The following is an 18,748-nucleotide window of genomic DNA, read 5'->3' on the forward strand; positions in this document are numbered from 1 at the left end:
GTAAATAGAATCATCTACAATGGCAAATAAGTAGAAAACAGGCAATAAGCTCTAAAATGTTAACTAAATGATTTTATTACTGGCCGGGCATGGTGGCTCACACCTGTAATCCCAGCACTTTGGGAGGTCAAGGAGGGTGGATCATAATAAATAATAATTTTATTACCTTCTAATGAGCTCATGTCTTTGGAATGTTGAGAAATTCTAGATCAAAATATGATAAAATCAATCTCCAGGCCAGGCACAGTGGCTCACGCCTGTAATCCCAACACTCTGGGAGGCTGAGGTGGGCAGATCGCCTGAGGTCAGGAGTTTGACACCAGCCTGGCCAACATGGCATAACCCTATCTCTGCTAAAAATACAAAAAATACAGTGAATGGAGTTTTAAATTCTACTTTCCTAGGCGTTACAAATTTAACATTTTAGAATATTTGGGGCTGGCTGGAAGACTGATTTATTTATTTTTTTTTTGAGACGGGTGTGGTAGCACATGCCTGTAATCCCAGCTACTTGGGAGGCCAAGGCAAGAGAATCGCTTGAACCTGAGAGGCAGAGGTTGCAGTGAGTCAAGATGTTGCCACTGCAGCACTCCAGACTACTGGGTGACAGAGTAAGACTCTGCCTCAAAAACAACAACAACAATAAAAATTTTATTTGTTCATCCATAAGAAGCAACTCCTTATCCATTCAGGTTTTATCATGAGACTGCAGCAATTCAGTCACATCTTCAGGTTCTACTTCTACTTCTAGTTCTCTTGTTATTTTTACCACATCTACAGTTACCTCCCCTACTGAAGTCTTGAGCCTCTCAGTCATCCATTGGAATCACCTTCTTTCAAACTCCTGTTAATGTTGATATTTTGACTTTCTTTCATTAATCATACATGTTCTTAATGGCATCAAGAATGGTGAATACTGGCCTGGTAGCTCACAGCTATAATATCAGCACACTGGGGGGCTGAAGCAGGTAGATCACCTGAGGTCAGGAGTTTGAGACCAGCCTGATCAACATGGTGAAACCCCATGTCTACTAAAAATACAAAACTAACCAGGTGTGCCACACCTCTCTTTAATCCCAGCTACTTGGGTGAGGCAGAGGTTGAATCACTTGAACCCGGGAGGTAGAGGTTGCAGTGAGCCAAAACTGCACCACTGCACTCCAGTCTGGGCAACAAGAGCGAAACGCTGCCTCGAAAAATAAATAAATAAATAAAATAATAATAAGCATCTATTACAGCTGAAGCTTTCTGCTGTGGTCTGAATATGGTATATCCAAAATGCACATGTTGAAATTTAATCCCCAATGTGATAGTATTAAGAGGTGGGGCCTTCAGGGAAGTAATTAAGTCATGAAGGCTCTGCCTTAATTAACGGGATTAGAGCTTTTGCAAAAAAAATTTAAAAAATAAAAAGAAAGAAAGGAAAAAAAAGATGATTGGCCTGTAGTCCCAGCTACACAGAAGGCTGAAGCAGAAGGGTAGCTTGAGCCCAGGAGTTCAAGTCCAGACTGGGCAGCACAATGAGATACCATCTCTTAAAAGAGGGAGAGGGAGAGAGGAGACAGATTGATTGAAGGGTGTGTGTTTGCCCCTTCTGCTATGTGAGGACACAAAAAGAGGCATCATTCATGAAGCAGAGAACAAGACTTTATCAGACAATGAATAGGCTAGGGCCTTTATCTTGGACTTGCTAGCCTCTAGAATTGTGAGAAGTATTAAAATTTCTATTATTTATAAATTACCCAGTTGAAGACATTCACTTAATTGACTTTCTAGATTAACCTCTGAGTTTTATCTTCCCTATAACAAATATCGACAGCACATTCAACACCCGTGACCAATAAGCCCATAAATTTCTGTCCACCAGATGAACTGCAAGCTTACCTAGAGATGGTACAGGTTTGTCTCAAAACTTCGTTTGTTTGTTTGTTTTTCCATTTTTTTGTAGAGATGGGATCTTGCTATGTTGCCCAGGCTGGTACAGAACAACAGAACTCAATAAATCCATCCACCTCAGCCTCCCAAAGTGCTGGAATTACAGGTATGAGCCACTGCACCCAGCTCTAAACCTTTTTAATGACAGTATTACTGTAATTATGTGATTTAAATATATGTAAACCAATGCAATGAATGCCAAAATAATTTTGACAAAGTCATTTGAATTTGCTAGATTTGAATTTAGAAAAAGCTAGATAAAAAAAGCAATTAGTTTTCATTTATTCAAAAAGTTATCAAAGTTCAGCAGGAATTCTCTCAGCTCTGAAGAGAGAAAAAGGGAAATTTTAAGAGATGTCTATATTTTCTGTTTGTTTGTTTGTTTGTTTGAGATGGAGTCTAGCTCTATCACCCAGGCTGGAGTGCAGTGGTACAATCTCAGCTCACAGCAACCTCTGAAATTCTTCAAGCAATTCTCCTGCTACAGCCTCCCAAATAACTGGGATTACAGACGTGCATCACCACACCCAGCTAATTTTTGTATTTTTAGTAGAGACGGGGTTTCACCATGTTGGCCAGGCTGGTCTCGAGCTTCCTACCTCAGGTAATCTACCCACCTCAGCTTTCCAAAGTGCTGGGATTACAGGCATGAGCCATCACACCCGGCCAGATGTCTATGTTTTAAAATCCTGAAACTTTGCATTGGGTGCCATGTAGCAGTGCTTTTACTCCTATAACTCTTAACCATTTTTAAGTTATGAACCCCTTTGAAAATTTAATGAATGTTACAGTTCACCTCTCTCCCTGGAAATACAGAGGGACACATAAAATGCAGTTCTGGTGGCTCCCGTACCCTTTCCCCAGCTCCACCTCAAAGCTCATCAACCTATGACTCTACACACCCCAAGCTGCATTTCATCATCTTTATGCCCATTTAGAAAACTAAGCCCTGTATTAGAACAGCAGAACTAAATTCCAAATGCTCTAATTTCAACTTTGCTAAGACCATATTAATGATATCTCAGACTGGCTAATAACATCCACTGATTTCTCAGCGAGTTTATTAAATTTAAATAATAAAGGATGGCGGGTTTCATTTCTTTTATTGCCTATGATCCTCCCACATGATTGACTGACTGGAATTCCTTATTGTTCTCCCCAATGCCAGGCTATAACCCACAAACAAGATGACTAATCAACTACACATACTCTAATTCTCAGGGTGCAATTTAGGAAAATCAGGCTAGAGTAAGAAAAAGCTCTTGACTTAGAATGGTATTTGTTTCCTCTCTAAGATGTAGTGTTCTACTAAGTAGTCCACAAAGTAATCTATCCCAATAAGGTTTTCCTTCCCACACATTAAGAATCACATAAAAACATGGGTGGGTTAAAGTTGTCAAATCACTTGTTCAAATATACCCAACACAAGGCTTTCCTTTCTGAAATTCCTCCACTCTAAAACCCACCTGATTTATGAGTCATGAAAATTCCAATCTGCCCCTATTAACTATTTCCACCTCTAAATCATTTTCCCCAGCTGCCTAAACCAAAAACCTGGCTGTCATTCTAGACTCCTCCTTCTCCTTTATTTCCTACATGCAAGTAACCACCAAGTCCTTCCAGTTGACCTCCTATTTCTTTCTTTCTATTTTTTTTTTTTTTTTTTGAGATGGAGTCTTGCTTGGTCACCCAGGCTGGAGTGTGCAGTGGCACTATCTCGGCTCACTGCAACCTCCGCCTCCCAGGTTCAAGCTATTCTCCTGCTTCAGCCTCCCAGGTAGCTGGAATTACAAGCACCTACCAACACACCTGGCTAATTTTTGTTTTTTGAGTCAAAGTCTTGCTCTGTCGCCCAGGATGGAGTGCAATGGCACTATCTCAGCTCACTGCAGCCTCTACCTCCTGAGTTCAAGCAATTCTCCTAACTAAGCCTCTAAAGTAGCTGAGATTACAGGCACCCACCACCACAACTGGCTAATTTTTGTATTTTTAGTAGAGACAGGTTTTCACCATGTTGGCCAGGCTGGTTTCAAACTCCTGACCTCATGATCCAACCGCCTCAGCCTCCCAAAGTGCTGGGATTATAGGCATGAGTCACCGCGCCAGGCCTAATTTTTGTATTTTTAGTAGAGATGGGGTTTTACCATGTTGGCCAAGCTGGTCTTGAACTCCTGACCTCAAGTGATCTGCCCACCACGGTCTCCCAAAGTGCTGAGAATACAGGTGTGAGCCACCACACCAGCCCTGGTAATTTCTTAAATCTGTCCCTTCCTTTTAATCACTTTAGGTTCTCACATGTTAACTTGTTTCCTGAGTTTGGTTCATGACAAGGATTATCCTAGAGTAATCATTCTGAAACAAAGATAGTGATTACTTCAGTCATCAACTTAAAAAAGCCTTACAAGACTGGCGTGGTGGCTCACACCTGTAATCCCAGCACTCTGGAAGGCCGAGGCAGCCAGATCTCGAGGTCAGGAGTTCAAGACCAGACTGGCCAACATGGTGAAATCCTGTCTCTACTAAAAAATACAAAAATTAGCTGGGCATGGTGGCTTGTGCCTGTAATCCCAGCTACTTGGGAGGCTGAGGTAGGAGAATTGCTTGAACCAGGACCCGGGAGGCAGAGGTAGTAGTGAGCTGAGATCGTGCCACTCGCACTCCAGGCTGGGCTACAAAACAAAACTCCATCTCGAAAAAAAAAAAAAAGCCTTACAATAACTATGTTTATCAGGCTAATAACCCTTCAACGTCCTCACTCAAGAAAGTTGAAAGACACAGAATGCTAGAATGCTCTTTGTGATCTGGTGGCACCTATCTACTTCTCCAGCCCCATCTCTCACTTGCCTAACCCCTTCCATAAATCTCCTGCTCTCAGGACACCATGTTGTTTCTTACCTGTACGCTACTCCCTCTGCTGAAAACCACCACCACCCTGGCTGAGCATGGTAGCTCATGCCTGTAATCCCAACACTTTACAAGGCTGAAGTGAAAGGATTGCTTGAGCCCAGCAGTTCAAGATCCTGTCTCTACAAAAAATTTAAAATTAGCTGGGCATGGTAGTATGCATCTGTAGTCCTAGCTACCAGAGAGGTTGAGGCAGGAGGATCACTTAAGTCCAGGAGTCTGAGATTGCAGTGAGCTATGATCATGCCACTGAACTGTGGCTTGAGTGACAGAGCAAGACCACCTCACTTCTAAAATTTACACACACACACACACACACACACACACCCCACCCCATTTTCTGATCTGCCTATCACCTCTAAATAAAGTATTGTGATGCCCAAAGATGTTCATGACAGAATTATGGTCAATATTCAAAAACTGAAAACAGCTGAGTATGGTAGCACATGCCTATAGCTCCAGCTACTTAAAAGGCTGAAGTGGGAGGCTCGCTTGAGCCCAACTGGAGTCCAGTATGGGCAACAATGCAAGACTCCATCTCTAAAAAAGAAAAAAAAAAGAAAGAAAAGGAAAACAATCTAAATTCCCCAAATATGAAAACATTTTGGTAAGTTATCATGGATTCCCATATGGAATATTATGCAATCATCAAACTGTTTGTGAATTTAATTAAATGTTTAAAAATATGGCTATAAAATTGTAAAACTGCATAAGCAGAATGATCTCCACTATGTAAATTACATTACACATACACAAAAAAGAGATAATTAACAGAAAATACACCAAAACATTCAGAGTATTTATATCTGGATAATAGAATTATGGGTAATTGGGGTTTTCTCTGTGTTTTTCCCTCTCAAGTTTTAAATAGTTAACAGGTATTACTTTCAAAATCAGAAAAACTCTGAAAATATCTTAAACTATTGAAGACTTTCCTGGAGGCTTCCCAACTACCCACAAATTTAATCATTGCTTTGTCTGATTCAAGTACAAACTCTCTTTGTTGCACACAATACATTGTTGTTTTAGACCTTATCATTCTATATTTTAGCACATATTTGTCAGGGAGTTGTCTGAGGACAGGAAATGTATCGTTCAACTTTAATTCCTACCTGCCCTACACCTGGTAGAAACCAGGTAGATGTTTTAAATACTCACATTGCAAATGACCAATAAATGACTATTCAATCATTTGTAAATGTAAATCATTAACACACTTAACAAATATTTACCATGTCTCAAAATATCACAGGTACTCTTACAGCCCCTGGAGACACTTCAGTGAAAAGGTCCTTGCCCTTGTGGAGCCTACATTCTAGTGTGAAAGAACAAAACAAAACAAACCAGCTCATGAGAGACAGTGATGAATACTATAAAGACAACGTGGGATAAGAGGAATTAAGAGGAGATGCGAGGAAAGAATAGAACATCAAAGGCATATTGAGGGAGAGGGCGGGAGAGAGCAGGGGCTGACCTGGGCAGAGTAGACCTTAGGGAAGAGACCCGCAGGAGAGGCCAGGAGCCAGGAGAAGGGGCCTGGGGGGTCAAGGGCCCCAAAGGAGAAGGAAAGGATGAAGGGAGCAGAGAGTGGGGAGTGAGCCCAGATTTCCCCTCTCTCCTCCCTCAGAACTGCAGCACCTCCTGACAGACTGAGCCCCAATTTTGTCAAAATATATATATGGCATATGCACAGAAGGGAAGGAGAAATAATACTTTGTTCATTTGAAAAGCAAGGTTGTGGCCGGCGCAGTGGCTCACGCCTGTTGGGAGGCTGAGGCGGGTGGATCACGAGGTCAAGAGATCGAGACCATTCTGGTCAACATGGTGAAACCCCGTCTCTACTAAAAATATAAAAAATTAGCAGGGCATGGTGGCGAATGCCTGTAATCCCAGCTACTCGGGAGGCTGAGGCAGGAGAATTGCCTGAACCCAGGAGGTGGAGGTTGCAGTGAGCCGAGATGGCGCCATTGCACTCCAGCCTGGGTAACAAAAGCGAAACTCCGTCTCAAAAAAAAAAAGAAAATAAGAAAAGCAAGGTTGGGTTGGGCATGGTGGCTCATGCCTGTAATCCCAGCACTTTGAGAGGCCCGGGCAGGTGGATTACCTGAGGACAGGAGTTGGAGACCTGCCTGACATGGTGAAACCCCACCTCTACTAAAAATATAAAATTAGCTGGGCATGGTGGCACATGCCTGTAATCACAGCTACTCGGGAGGATGAAGTAGGAGAATTGGTTGAACCGAGGAGGCAGAGGTTGCAGTGAGCTGAGATCCTGCCATTGCATTCCAGCCTGGGCAACAAGAGTGAAACTCTACCTCAAAAAAAAAAAAGAAAGAAAGAAGGAAGGAAGGAAGGAAAAAAGAAAGAAAAGCAAGGTTGTTGCACAATATGGGTACTTTGTCCCATTTTTATAAAATGAAAACTAATAAGCCCGTCCTCTTGAGTGCTGTGTTTGTGTGATGGAAAAACAAAAGGTCTTGGAGACTGCCCTCCCCTCTTTGTTACCTCTATGGTCTGAGGTTGGGAGAGTGGAGGAGGGTTCTTACTTTTTTAGACAGCTAACCAATTAGAATAGCAATTTCAAAAAGCAAAGAAAAAGGCATATTGAAAGATGGTCAGTGGCAAGATCAGAGGCAGGCAGGTATAGCAGAATGGAAGAACTGACATGGAGTCAAAAGGTTTAAGTTTCCATTCCTGCTCTATTACTTTACCAGTTAGGTAATATTCTCTTGAGTCTCAAGTAGGATAATAACCCCTAATTCACAAGAACATGTAAAGATTACATAAAATAATGTAGGTGGAAAGGGTGATGCCAGTGCTGGCATTCTGGTGCCCTATGTTTGTGTTAGTAGTATCTGGTTGGAGAAGGACATCAATATAATACAACACCCAAAAGCTGGAGCACATGGATTATGATTTTGAACTCAGATGCCAAAAGAAACTTAATAATGTAAATCCCATCCCTTTGATCAGGGAATTCCTTAACAGTTATATGGTTAACAAAAATGCTGCTACCTAATCTATCCTTCTTAACTGTTTATCTGACCTCAGAATTCTACTACTGGTTACAACTGCTGTTATTTATTTTGCATCTTTTTCTTTTTTTGAGATGGAATCTCACTCTGTTGCCCAGGATGGAGAGCAGTGGCACGATCTCGGCTGACTGCAACATCCGCCTCCCAGGTTCAAGTGATTCACCTGCCTCAGCCTCTGAGTAGCTGGGATTACAGGCATGCACCACCACTCTTGGCTAATTTTTTGTATTTTTAGTAGAGATGAGGTCTCACCATGTTGGCCAGCCTGGTCTCAAACTCCTGACCTCAGGTGATCTGCCTGCCTCAGCCTCCCAAAGTGCTGAGGTTATAGGCGTGAGCCACTGTACCCAGCCTACAATTGCTTTAAACAATGATGCAGCAAACAGTTGAATAGTCTACCCATAAAATCAAATGCAAACACAGAAACAGACTTATAATAAATGATCCAAACATTATCTCTCAGCCTTTCCGCCATAAACTCATAAACTTTACTGGTCTTCACTATTTTAATTCTCTGCATATCTAGGTTTTATTTCTCCAAAAAAGAAAAATAAATTTTCCACTCCACATTGCAAAAGAGAGGTGCTTCTGGGTACATTTAACCTCCTGCCTCCTTTAACCGCTGCTTATCTGAAACCTAAGAACTAGGACTCCTGGAGTTTGAGTAGGGGGTTAGGGTTAGATTGTCAGATCACTAAGATGATTCCTCTGAAATAGTCCCTCTCATCCCTAATCAGCCCTCAAACCCTACCATCTTTAAGATGGAAAATTATTTGCCCTTTACATCTCTGCTTTCTAATCTCACATGCCTGGAATTAATGACTGCCTGAATGGGCCCACTATAACCTGTTCTTTGTCCAACAAACCAGAAAATTCCCTCCTTAATTAAAATTTTTTTTTTTTTTTTTTTTAGAGACAGGGTCTCACCCTGTCACCTAGGCTGGAGTGCAGTGGCATAATCATGGCTTACTATAACCTCAAACTCCTGGGCTCAAGCAATCCTCCTGCCTCGGCCTACTGAGTAGCTAGGACTCAGGCATGTGACACCACACCCAGCCAATTTTTAAAAATTTTTTTATAGACACAGGATCTCACTATGCTGCCCAAGCTGCTCTTGAACACCTGGCCTCAAGCAATCCTCCCACCTCAGTCTCCCAAGGTGCTACAAATACAGTCATCAGCCACCACACCCAGTCTTCTCCTTAATATTTCTAAGTGTTATTGTCAGAGTTATCCTGACTCTCTTTCTAGTCCGTTCTATTGTTAATAACTCGACATGACAAGTTAGAAACAAACCAAATCACCATAACAAGATAAATTAACTCCAAAAAAATAAGTTGATCAACGATGAAGAGATAAAGAAAAATCTAATTCTTGAGATATATATAAGCTAGTGTTTCCATTTATTGGCGGTCATAAACTTTTTATGTCAAAGCAAGAACTCTGCTTACTTCTTGGCATATCAAACCTACACATATGAAGTCACAGGCCACAACTGTAGGGTGTCCACAAAGTCTGGGAAACATAGCATTTTATATTTTTACACATTGAAGATGTCCTTTATAATATTATGTATATTCACCTATGTTCCCATATTCTATCCATATCTTGTACAGAAATACCAGAATGGGCTAGAATGGGCTGAGTGCAATGGCTCACGCCTGTAATCCCAGCATTAGGGAGACCAAGGAGGGCAAATCATCTGAGGTCAGGAGTTCAAGACCAGCCTGACCAACATGGAGAAACCCCGTCTCTTCCAAAAAAATAAAAAATTACCTGGGTGTGGTGGCACATGGCTATAATCCCACCTACTGGAGAGGCTGAAGCAGGAGAATTGCTTGAACCCAGGAGACGAAGGTTGTGGAGCCAAGATTGCACTATTGCATTCCAGCCTGAGCCAACTAGAGCGAAACTCCATCTCAAAAAAATAAATAAAAATACTAGAATGGAGAATCTGTTGCAAAAATGTTAAATATATCACACTGTAAAGATAAAGGACAAAATTATAACCTGGTTTAAATGTTCATTCATTCATTTAATGAATACCTACTAAGTGTCAGGCACTTCTAGGCACTGATTGACTTGATGACATTGACCATTTAATTAGTTGCACTGAGTTACTGCAGATAGGGGGTTACTTGTTTTTGATCTTGACCTTGAAATGAGTTTGAATGCTTGAGGAATGAAGCTATTTGGCCACACAATAGTCCTATGCATACATAATCAGTACACAATGTTTCCTTCCCTTTGTGTGTATTAATTCTATGATCACTTCAAATAATATAAAGGCTGTTTTGTGACCATTTCTGTCTCTCTCCTCTGAGTCCTGCCAACAAGCATTTATATAATAATATTTATTATTTCTGAGAATTATATAATAGCACTTCTTAGGAGAGAAAAGTAGGCTTTCTTCCAAGATGCTACGTTACAGTAGTACTTTAATTCACTAGTACTTTTCTATTTCAAGTTAACAAAATGCAAATATCAGAATGGTTTCACATTAAGAAGTTTAAATGCCCAGAACAGTAAAGAACACTAAAGGGTTTGAAAACTAAATGTAGTAGAACCGAACAGGTGAAATGCAGCATTTGAACCCTCACAGAAGAAGCTATCCACAAAGTATAAAAACCAGCTGTAGAAAATTCCTTGTGAGGCTGGCTTCTACTGCAAGTACAGCAACCTCCCCAGGAAAGCCTCCTATAAGTTATAGCTATATTACCTCAACTCTCAAGATCAAAACTTGAAGCTCCATCCTGAATTCTATCTCTGACAACCACCCTGGCCCCTACAGAGAGTCAGGTATGGCCTCCAGGGAAAAGGTGGTAAGGAGCTTCAAATAAGACCCTTGATATCTCCAGAACCATCAAAATCAACCCAACCCTTATAGCAGTCAGAAAATTAAGAGTTTAAGCATTTCTCCTATCACCACTTAAAATGTTCATGAATCCAGGAAAACCCTTACACTTACATTGGTAAGTCAGCCATAAGCACAAGCAGATAGTCACACATCTCCACTATCAGTGTGACATAAGTCTATACATACTCCTAGTCTTCAGATCACCACAACTATCCTTCTAGAATAGGCAGTCACCCTAATATACAAAGTGCCTTTCGATATTCCTCTGTGCCTCTTTCTAGCCCCTCTCCTCTATATGCCATCAGCTAATGTTTAACTTTGGACTACTGAATATCAACAATATTTTCTCTTTTAAACTCTAATTCTGACTACAATTACAGAAGTTCGGCAGGCATCCAAGAGCCATAATAGTATTCCTATAACAGTATCTAATTTTCAGAACACTTTGTACACATTCTCTCACAAAGCAAACCCTGAAGCTAGGCTCCCTCTTCCCTCCCACCTCCTCATTTTCCCTTCCATCCACTCTCTTCCCCCCAACTCCCTCCCTCCATTTTCACAGATTGGGAAAAAGAATCAATGGATAAGTGACTTGACCCCATCACTAGTGACAGAGTTAAGGCTTTAACCAGTGTCTTCCTTACTCGAAGCTTCATGGGTTGTCCACTACTGTATGCTCCCCTCATCTAATTCATATTGCAGTAAACAAAGCACATATATATATTTTTTGAGATGGAATTTCACTTTTGTCATCCAGGCTGGAGGGCAATAGCTTGATCTCAGATCACTGCAGCCTCTGCCTCCCAGGTTCAAGAAATTTTCCGGCCTCAATCTCCCGAGTAGCTGGGATAACAGGCACCCGTCACCACACCCAGGTAGTTTTTATATTTTGTACTTTTTTGGTAGAGACAGGGTTTCACCATGTTGGCCAGCTTGGTCTCGAACTCCTGACCTCAGGTGATACACCCATCTCAGCCACTCAAAGTGCTGGGATTAGAGGCGTGCCCGGCCAACAAAGTATAATCTTTTGATATCTGTGAATCAAAATACTATAAAAAATCAACTTAGCAATGAAAACCAGTTCCAACTGGACAAGTATTACACCTCACACAGCCCTTAAAATACATCAAAATAGGCTAACCAATGGAGAAAGCTCTGTAAGTAGAAATTTGTGTCTTTGTCAGAGGATATATAAATTAGATTTCTAAGAGGGTTCTTTTGTACTAACTCACAATGAGGTCATAAAGAGTTTAAATAAAGTTAACCAGTTTTCAACATGCAATTTTGAAGTATATAGTTTTATATTATTAATGTTTCTAGTAGCACAAAAACCTAATATTTCCTAACCAACCCCTCTTTTAAATGGAAAATAGATAATGTGGTTTTGCTGGCATTCATATCAACTATGTCGTAACAAGTTCTGAAACAGTTTGTGGGGTTGAACAGACCTTAAAATGGTTTTGCATTGGAACAGTAGTTAAGAAACCAACTAGAGAAGACTCTTAAATCTAGGTCATACTATCCTTATTCAAAAAGAATCATAAAGAAGACAGTTTATATTACCTCCAGAAAAGATGGTCTTAGAAAAAAAGAGCGGCCATGTACAGTGGCTCACGCCTATAATCCCAGCACTTTGGGAGGCCAAGGCTGGCAGATAACTCAAGGTCAGGAGTTCAAACCAAACCTGGACAACATAGTGAAACCCCATCTCTACTAAAAATACAAAAACTAATGGGGCATGGTGGTGCACACCTGTAATCCCAGCTACTCAGGAGGTTAAGGGACGAGACTTTGTTGAACAAGGAAGGCAGAGGGTCCAGTGAGCCAAGATCATCCCACTGCACTCCAGGCTGGGTGACAGAGCAAGAGACTGTCAAAAGAAAAGAAAAAGGAACACAAACTACTTGAAAAATATTGGTATTTCCTAAAAATACGAGTAGGCATATTTGTTTTGTTTTTTAATATCATTTATATTCTCATGAATTCATGTAAGGAATTTCCTGTTATTGATAACCCACCAGCAAAATTAATATTGTTATATTTAACTAGACATGTCATAAAATATAAAACTTCCCACAACCACCTTTAACTTGGGAGTAGAAGGAAAAAGAAAAGAATAGGCAAGGTCGGTGGTTCACGCCTGTAATCCCTGCACTTTGGGAGGCCGAGGCGGGCAGATCACAAGGTCAGGAGTTTGAGACCAGTCTCGCCAACATGTTGAAACCCCGTCTCTACTAAAAATACAAAAATTAGTTAGCTGGGCATGTTGCTGCATGTCTGTAATCCTAGCTACTTAGGAGGCTAAGGCAGGAGAATTGCTAGAACCTGGGAGGCAGAGCTTGCAGTGAGCCGCGACTGTGGCACTGCACTCTAGCCTGGGTGACAGAGCAAGACTCTGTCTCAAAAAAAATAATAAAAAAATAAAATCAAAACACAACTTCCAGTGTATCTCATAAGGTCAAGTACAGATTCAGTCCAGTTTCCTACATCAACACTGCACTGTTAAGTGATGTCTTCAAGGTAGTATAGTCAAGGGAATAGGAGCCATGGGCTCTGGAGGTAACTTTGCCAATCAGTGACTGTGATCTTAAGCAAATAGTGTGAATGCACTGAACCACAATTTATCTGTCAATATAACAAGGATAATAGGCCAGGCGCCATGGCTCATGCCTGTAATCCCTTTGAGAGGCAAAGGCAGGCAGATCACGAGGTCAGGAGTTCAAGACCAGCCTGACCAACATGATGAAACCCCGTCTCTACTAAAAATACAAAAATTAGCTGGGCATGGTGGCACGTGCCTGTAATCCCAGCTACTCAGGTGGCTGAGGCAAGAGAATCACTTGAACCCAGGAGTCAGAGGTTGCAGTGAGCCAAGACTGCAACACTGCACTCCAGTCTGGATGACAGAGCGAGATACTGTCTCTAAAAACAAACAAAGAAAGCAAGGATAAAAATAGTCCTTCTATGTCAAAGGAGTTCCTATCTCAAAGCAGTTCCAGTGAGAAACTACATGTAAAGTGCTTAGCACAGGGTCTGGCCCATAGGTAAATGCTGCTCATTACTACAATGACCAAAGGCTCTGGATCATGAAGGTACCATCAGATAGGAAAAAAGAACAAATGGTATTACTTCGAAGTTTGGGGACATTTAGAATGCACTGTATGAAAAATTGGTAATCCACTTTGGTAGGCCAAGGCAGCACATTATCTGAGGTCAGGAATTCAAGACCAGCCTGGCCAATATAGCAAAACTCCATCTCTACTAAAAATATAAAAATTAGCCAAGTGTCAAGGCAGGTGTCTGTAATCCAAGCTACACAGGAAGCTGAGGCAGGAGAATCAGCTGAACCCAGGAGGTAGAGGGTGCAATGAGCCAAGATCACACTACTGCACTCCAGCCTAGGCGACAGGGTAAGATACCAACTCAAGAAAAATCAGTAATCCATCCTATGACAAGATCATGTCACCATTACAGTAACAATAATCAATAACCCTAATTTACGGGAAACTTTACTAAAAGCCAGGCACTGTGCTAAACACTTTATATTTAGTTTTACATTTTAACTCATATGAAGTGAGAAACTATTATTATTCCCATTTTAAAGGTGAAGAACTTGAGAGGCAGCATGTTTATATAATTTGCTCATGATTACAAAGCCAGTAACTGGCAAAGCGGAGATCTGAATCCAGGCAATCTGCTGTCAAAAACTGCTTCTGACAGAAATTATTAACCTGAACCTGGGGAAGTAACTTCACGCGTTAAAAGGCTTTGATTTCATCCTCCGTAATATGAGCACGGTGGTCTAGAACAGGTGTTCTCAAAAGTCCCTCCTAAATTCTCTGGACAACAATGCTATTTAAATCTAGATTTTCAATAAAAAACAAAGTATCTCAGCTCTAGTCCTTTTATTAAATTGGTGCATAAGTAATTGCGGGTTTTGCCTTTACTTTTATGGCTACATCACCAAGATGCATCAGCCTAATAGAAAACTTCACTAAGTCCCTTTGCCTGAAGCCCAAAGAGAATCTTACTTAAAATGAATTCCGACAGCACTTGCACTACATGGACGCTAAGGACACATACAACAAAATTAGCCAGAGCTGTAGGACCTGAATTCAGTCATTCTACCCCTCAGGATTTCAGCTTCCTTATCTGTAGAAATGAAGTGACTTTTAGATACAAATAATCCCTAAGAAAGCAGCCACCAAAACCCAAGGAAACCAACGAGCTTTATTAGAACAAGAAAGTATTACAGTTTGTAAAACCACATTCAAATACACTGATTGCTTTTACAATATAAACCACGTAAGTAAAGCGCCTCAAAATCTATTGTGTTGGTAGAAACTGCCAAAAAAGCAGCACTGTAGGACAGAATGGGTTTCTTTAAAAATTTTAACAAACATTAGAGTAGATCACTATAGAAAGCCTCCTTTATTAATAGCTCAAAAATTCTGTTAAAAAATAAAGTTGGTATTCTATGAAATAAACTCTGATTTAAATAAAATTACATTTGCCAGAATATTTTGAAAAAGTCATCAGAACTACTTAAGATATTTTCTTCCTTTTTTAGAAAAACTATTTCAATAAATGCACACACACAAAATTCTGCACACAAGACTCAGGTGTTCTTTGTTTCTTAGACAAACTTGATACAGTTATCAACACAAACCAAGTCTGATAATATTCTGGCCAAAACACAACCAAGTTCCTCCTCTGATTCTAAAATTGCTTCAAAACCCTAAGCTCCATTTTATGAAAAAGAAATGAGACAATGTATATGTAATTTTTCCTGAAGCCAAATAAATAATACTCAATTTCCAATCAAATCTGTCCTTCTTTTGGCCATTTTTGCCTATCCAATAGCATCACCAGGGATGGAAAGAGAAGAGACCATACTGAATCCAGTCCATCTGGCTCTTACTAGCATCACTGGTGAATGGTTTGCTGAGTAACAATCGGTAGTCCCTATACTACTTGTCAATATCAGGTTTGAGGAAATGATGTGGATTTAATCTCCCCTAATCCCCATTCCAGTAGATAATTCACCAATAGCTAGTTGTATTCAGAGTCATCTCCTAGAGAAAGATAACAAGATCTATCTACATTATCAGCTCCCAAAACTCCCTGTTAAGATTTTAGGTTATCCTCTAAGACTGAACTCCGGTAGGGAGTATGAGAATAAAGAAAGGGAATGTTAAAAAAAAAGAGGGCCTCTCCTACCAAATGTAGCTTCCCTGCTCTATCACTTCCAAAAATAAGCACATAAATTCCAGAAAGCAAATTCCTCCTTTTCTCTATGAAACGAATCCCATCTTGCAACACCTCTTCGTTTTATTAAAATAAGCAAACTTTAGAATAGGAAGAAATATACCTTAATATTAAAATCTTCCATTCCTGAAGGATCCTTGTGAAAATTCCTTGTGAAGATCCTCTCTCGTTAAAACTCTCATATACACAATTTAGAGGTTTCAGGGACTCCCTTGAACTGTCAAAAGTTAAAAATCATTACTCTAGCCTAGAGAGTCATATTCTTCTCAATAACCTCCTCTCCTCTTCATGAATGGGAGCCACTCCAAACATCTGAAATGCAAACATGAAGGCTGCAACTGTACCTGACACTATACCTCTGTCAAATAGTCGGTTCTCCCATCTTTTAGCACTCCTCAAAAGATTTCTGCTTCATATCCTTGACCATCCAAATTGGGTCTTGTCGGAGGCCTTCCCCTCTTCCCTTTTTCTTTCTTTAACTGAGCCTAGAAGCTTACAGCCAAATCAACTTCTAAGTGAAGGATAAATGTTTGCCTGGGAGCAAAAGCCACCCATGAACACACACCCATACTACGCCTTTCCAACCCAAGATGCCCAGGACACTGCCAACTGCTATGGCTGTGGACTGGATCAGAAAGCAAGAACAGAAATAAGGACACTCCTCATTTCAACCTTTTTGTCTGGGGCACTTCCTGGGTTTTTCATTGGCATTTAACACCAAGACACAAGACTCATTTTTCATTAAAGTTGCAAGACTTTCACTTTGCCCAGTTTCAAATGATGTAATTGATCTGTATTGTCTTCTTAACCCAAATGGTGAAGGACACTACAGCTTTAAATATTTCAGTGCTAGCTAGCAAATAGACTCCATTGCAATATGGCTCTGAAGGTCACGTCCTATTGTCTCTTACCTCAGGAAAAAAAAATCCTTCTTGTAGGTAACATAGAAAGGATTGCCCTTAGAATTTCCACTCTTCCACCTCCTTCCCTTACACAGTTTCAGGTGTTTATTGGAATCTCACACTCATAATTTTCCCAGCAGTGGCAATATGCTGATTGTTATTAATGATTCTAGCACCTTAGCGAGACATAAACACATGTGCTCACATTACTTTAATTGAGCATATGCAACCATCTGAAATAGCACCACTCAAGGGTTGTTAACCTCTTTAAGATTAAAGCCAAGGTGGTTTGGGTGTGGACGGCTTGCAGGCGGCACCCTGAGCTCAGGATTGCATAACCTGAAATGTGTAGCTACTCAAAATGATAGGAATCTCAGCCTTCTCATCCTGGGACTATGCCGGCACCTTGCCATACACTTGCAGCTTCACTGTCAAACGAAGTCAAAATAAGAGGTGCAAACACCATGAAGGAGAAAATAAAGTAAAAGAAAAAGCATTTTCTACACTGAAGGGACGAATACGATTCCTCCAGCAATCACGAAGTTCTCCCAATCTCATCCCCCGAGAATGGAACAGCCCCAGAGAACTGGAGGCTTCAAAAGTGGGCAGAGGAGCTGGACATTACTGCCCTTTTAAAATAAAAGCGAGTTGACGATTAAAAGTCAGAGAAGGGGCAAAAGGAGCGGGGCAGGGGAAGGAGTGTGCAGGTGCACCAGAGCATTACCTGAAATGGCAACAGATTGTTACCATTATCGGTCCGGAAAGCGTTATCCTCCATCCAGGACTTGGAGGTGAGCGGTGCCGCACGAGGGAACTTGGGCGGCGCGATCACGTTGCTGGAGAAGGGCTTTTTGAGCGGCGAGATGGGGTTGAGCGGGGAAGGTACCCCGACACCCACACCCACGCCCACACCGACCGCCCGGCGAGGGTCCCGGCCCGCCTGCAGGCCGCCCCAGGGGTTAGACGGTGCGCTCCAGGCTGCATTCACACTTTGGTGCGTGTTCCAGCTGGAGGAGGCCGACGAGGCGGCGGCTGCTGCAGCAGCGGCTGCAACCGCCGAAGACGAGGACGGCTTGCTGGTCATGATGGGCTGGTGGCCGTAAGCCGCGGAGGCACTCCTCTGCGCGTAGGGCGCCTGGCTGGGGCTGGCAGGCGAGCGGCGCTGCTGCGGGGGCTGCGCCTGCGGGGGCTGCGCTGGCTGTGCCGGCTGAGGCGCCGGCGGCGGCGGCTGCTGGTGGTGCTGGGTCTGCGCCAGGCCGATCTGCGGAGAGAAAGTGCCTCCGAAGACTGGGTTGACATGGTGCGGGAAGTTCTGGAAGAGCATGGTCCCGTTGACTGGGGTGATCCCTTGGAAGAAGCTGTCCTCCACCGCGTTCGTGGTGCCCGTGGACCAGGTGCTGCCGAAGGACGGCGACAGCGACGCTCCCGGCGCCGCGGGCTCCTGAGGCGGCGGCGGAGGCTGCTGAGGGGGCTGATGGAAACTCAAGCCTGGCAGGAGCGGTGATTCCATCTGCATCTTGTCCGGGCCGTTGGGGGCCGGCGGGGCAGCCGCTGGGCTGAGGGCCGGCACTGCGCTGTTTTCCTCCTGCTTGGGGGTCTCTGAGGAGAGGGGCGCGGACGAGGCTTCGGATATGCTGGACTCAGGCTGGGGCTGCTGCTGCTGCTGCCGCTGCTGTTGCTGGGACTGGGGCTGGGTTTTGCTTTTGTCCATCAGTAAATCATCCTGCATGGTTTGCGCAGCTGAAACGGGAAAAAAGAGAGACGCGTTATTGTCAATGTGATCATTAATGTCCCTCGCTGAAGCGGGCGGGTGTTTTACTTGCGAAAATCCATCGCCACCGCTACTA

At 42.2% G+C, this 18,748-nt stretch overlaps 1 protein-coding gene across 25 annotated transcripts in view; it reads right to left on the reverse strand.

Moving 5' to 3' along the window:
* CPEB3 (cytoplasmic polyadenylation element binding protein 3) overlaps positions 1-18,748 on the reverse strand; it is a 248,366-nt gene that overhangs the window by 183,210 nt on the left and 46,408 nt on the right. For all 25 annotated transcript variants that reach the window (XM_078346025.1, XM_078346018.1, XM_035268463.3 and 22 more), the window contains exon 2: positions 17,626-18,641. In XM_078346025.1, the coding sequence (XP_078202151.1) occupies positions 17,626-18,630 (1,005 nt within the window). In that variant the 5' untranslated portion in view covers positions 18,631-18,641. The remainder of the gene's footprint in view (positions 1-17,625; positions 18,642-18,748) is intronic.

Source organism: Callithrix jacchus, chromosome 12 (assembly GCF_049354715.1).
Source record: "Callithrix jacchus isolate 240 chromosome 12, calJac240_pri, whole genome shotgun sequence".
In the NCBI taxonomy this organism is placed as follows: domain Eukaryota; kingdom Metazoa; phylum Chordata; class Mammalia; order Primates; family Cebidae; genus Callithrix; species Callithrix jacchus.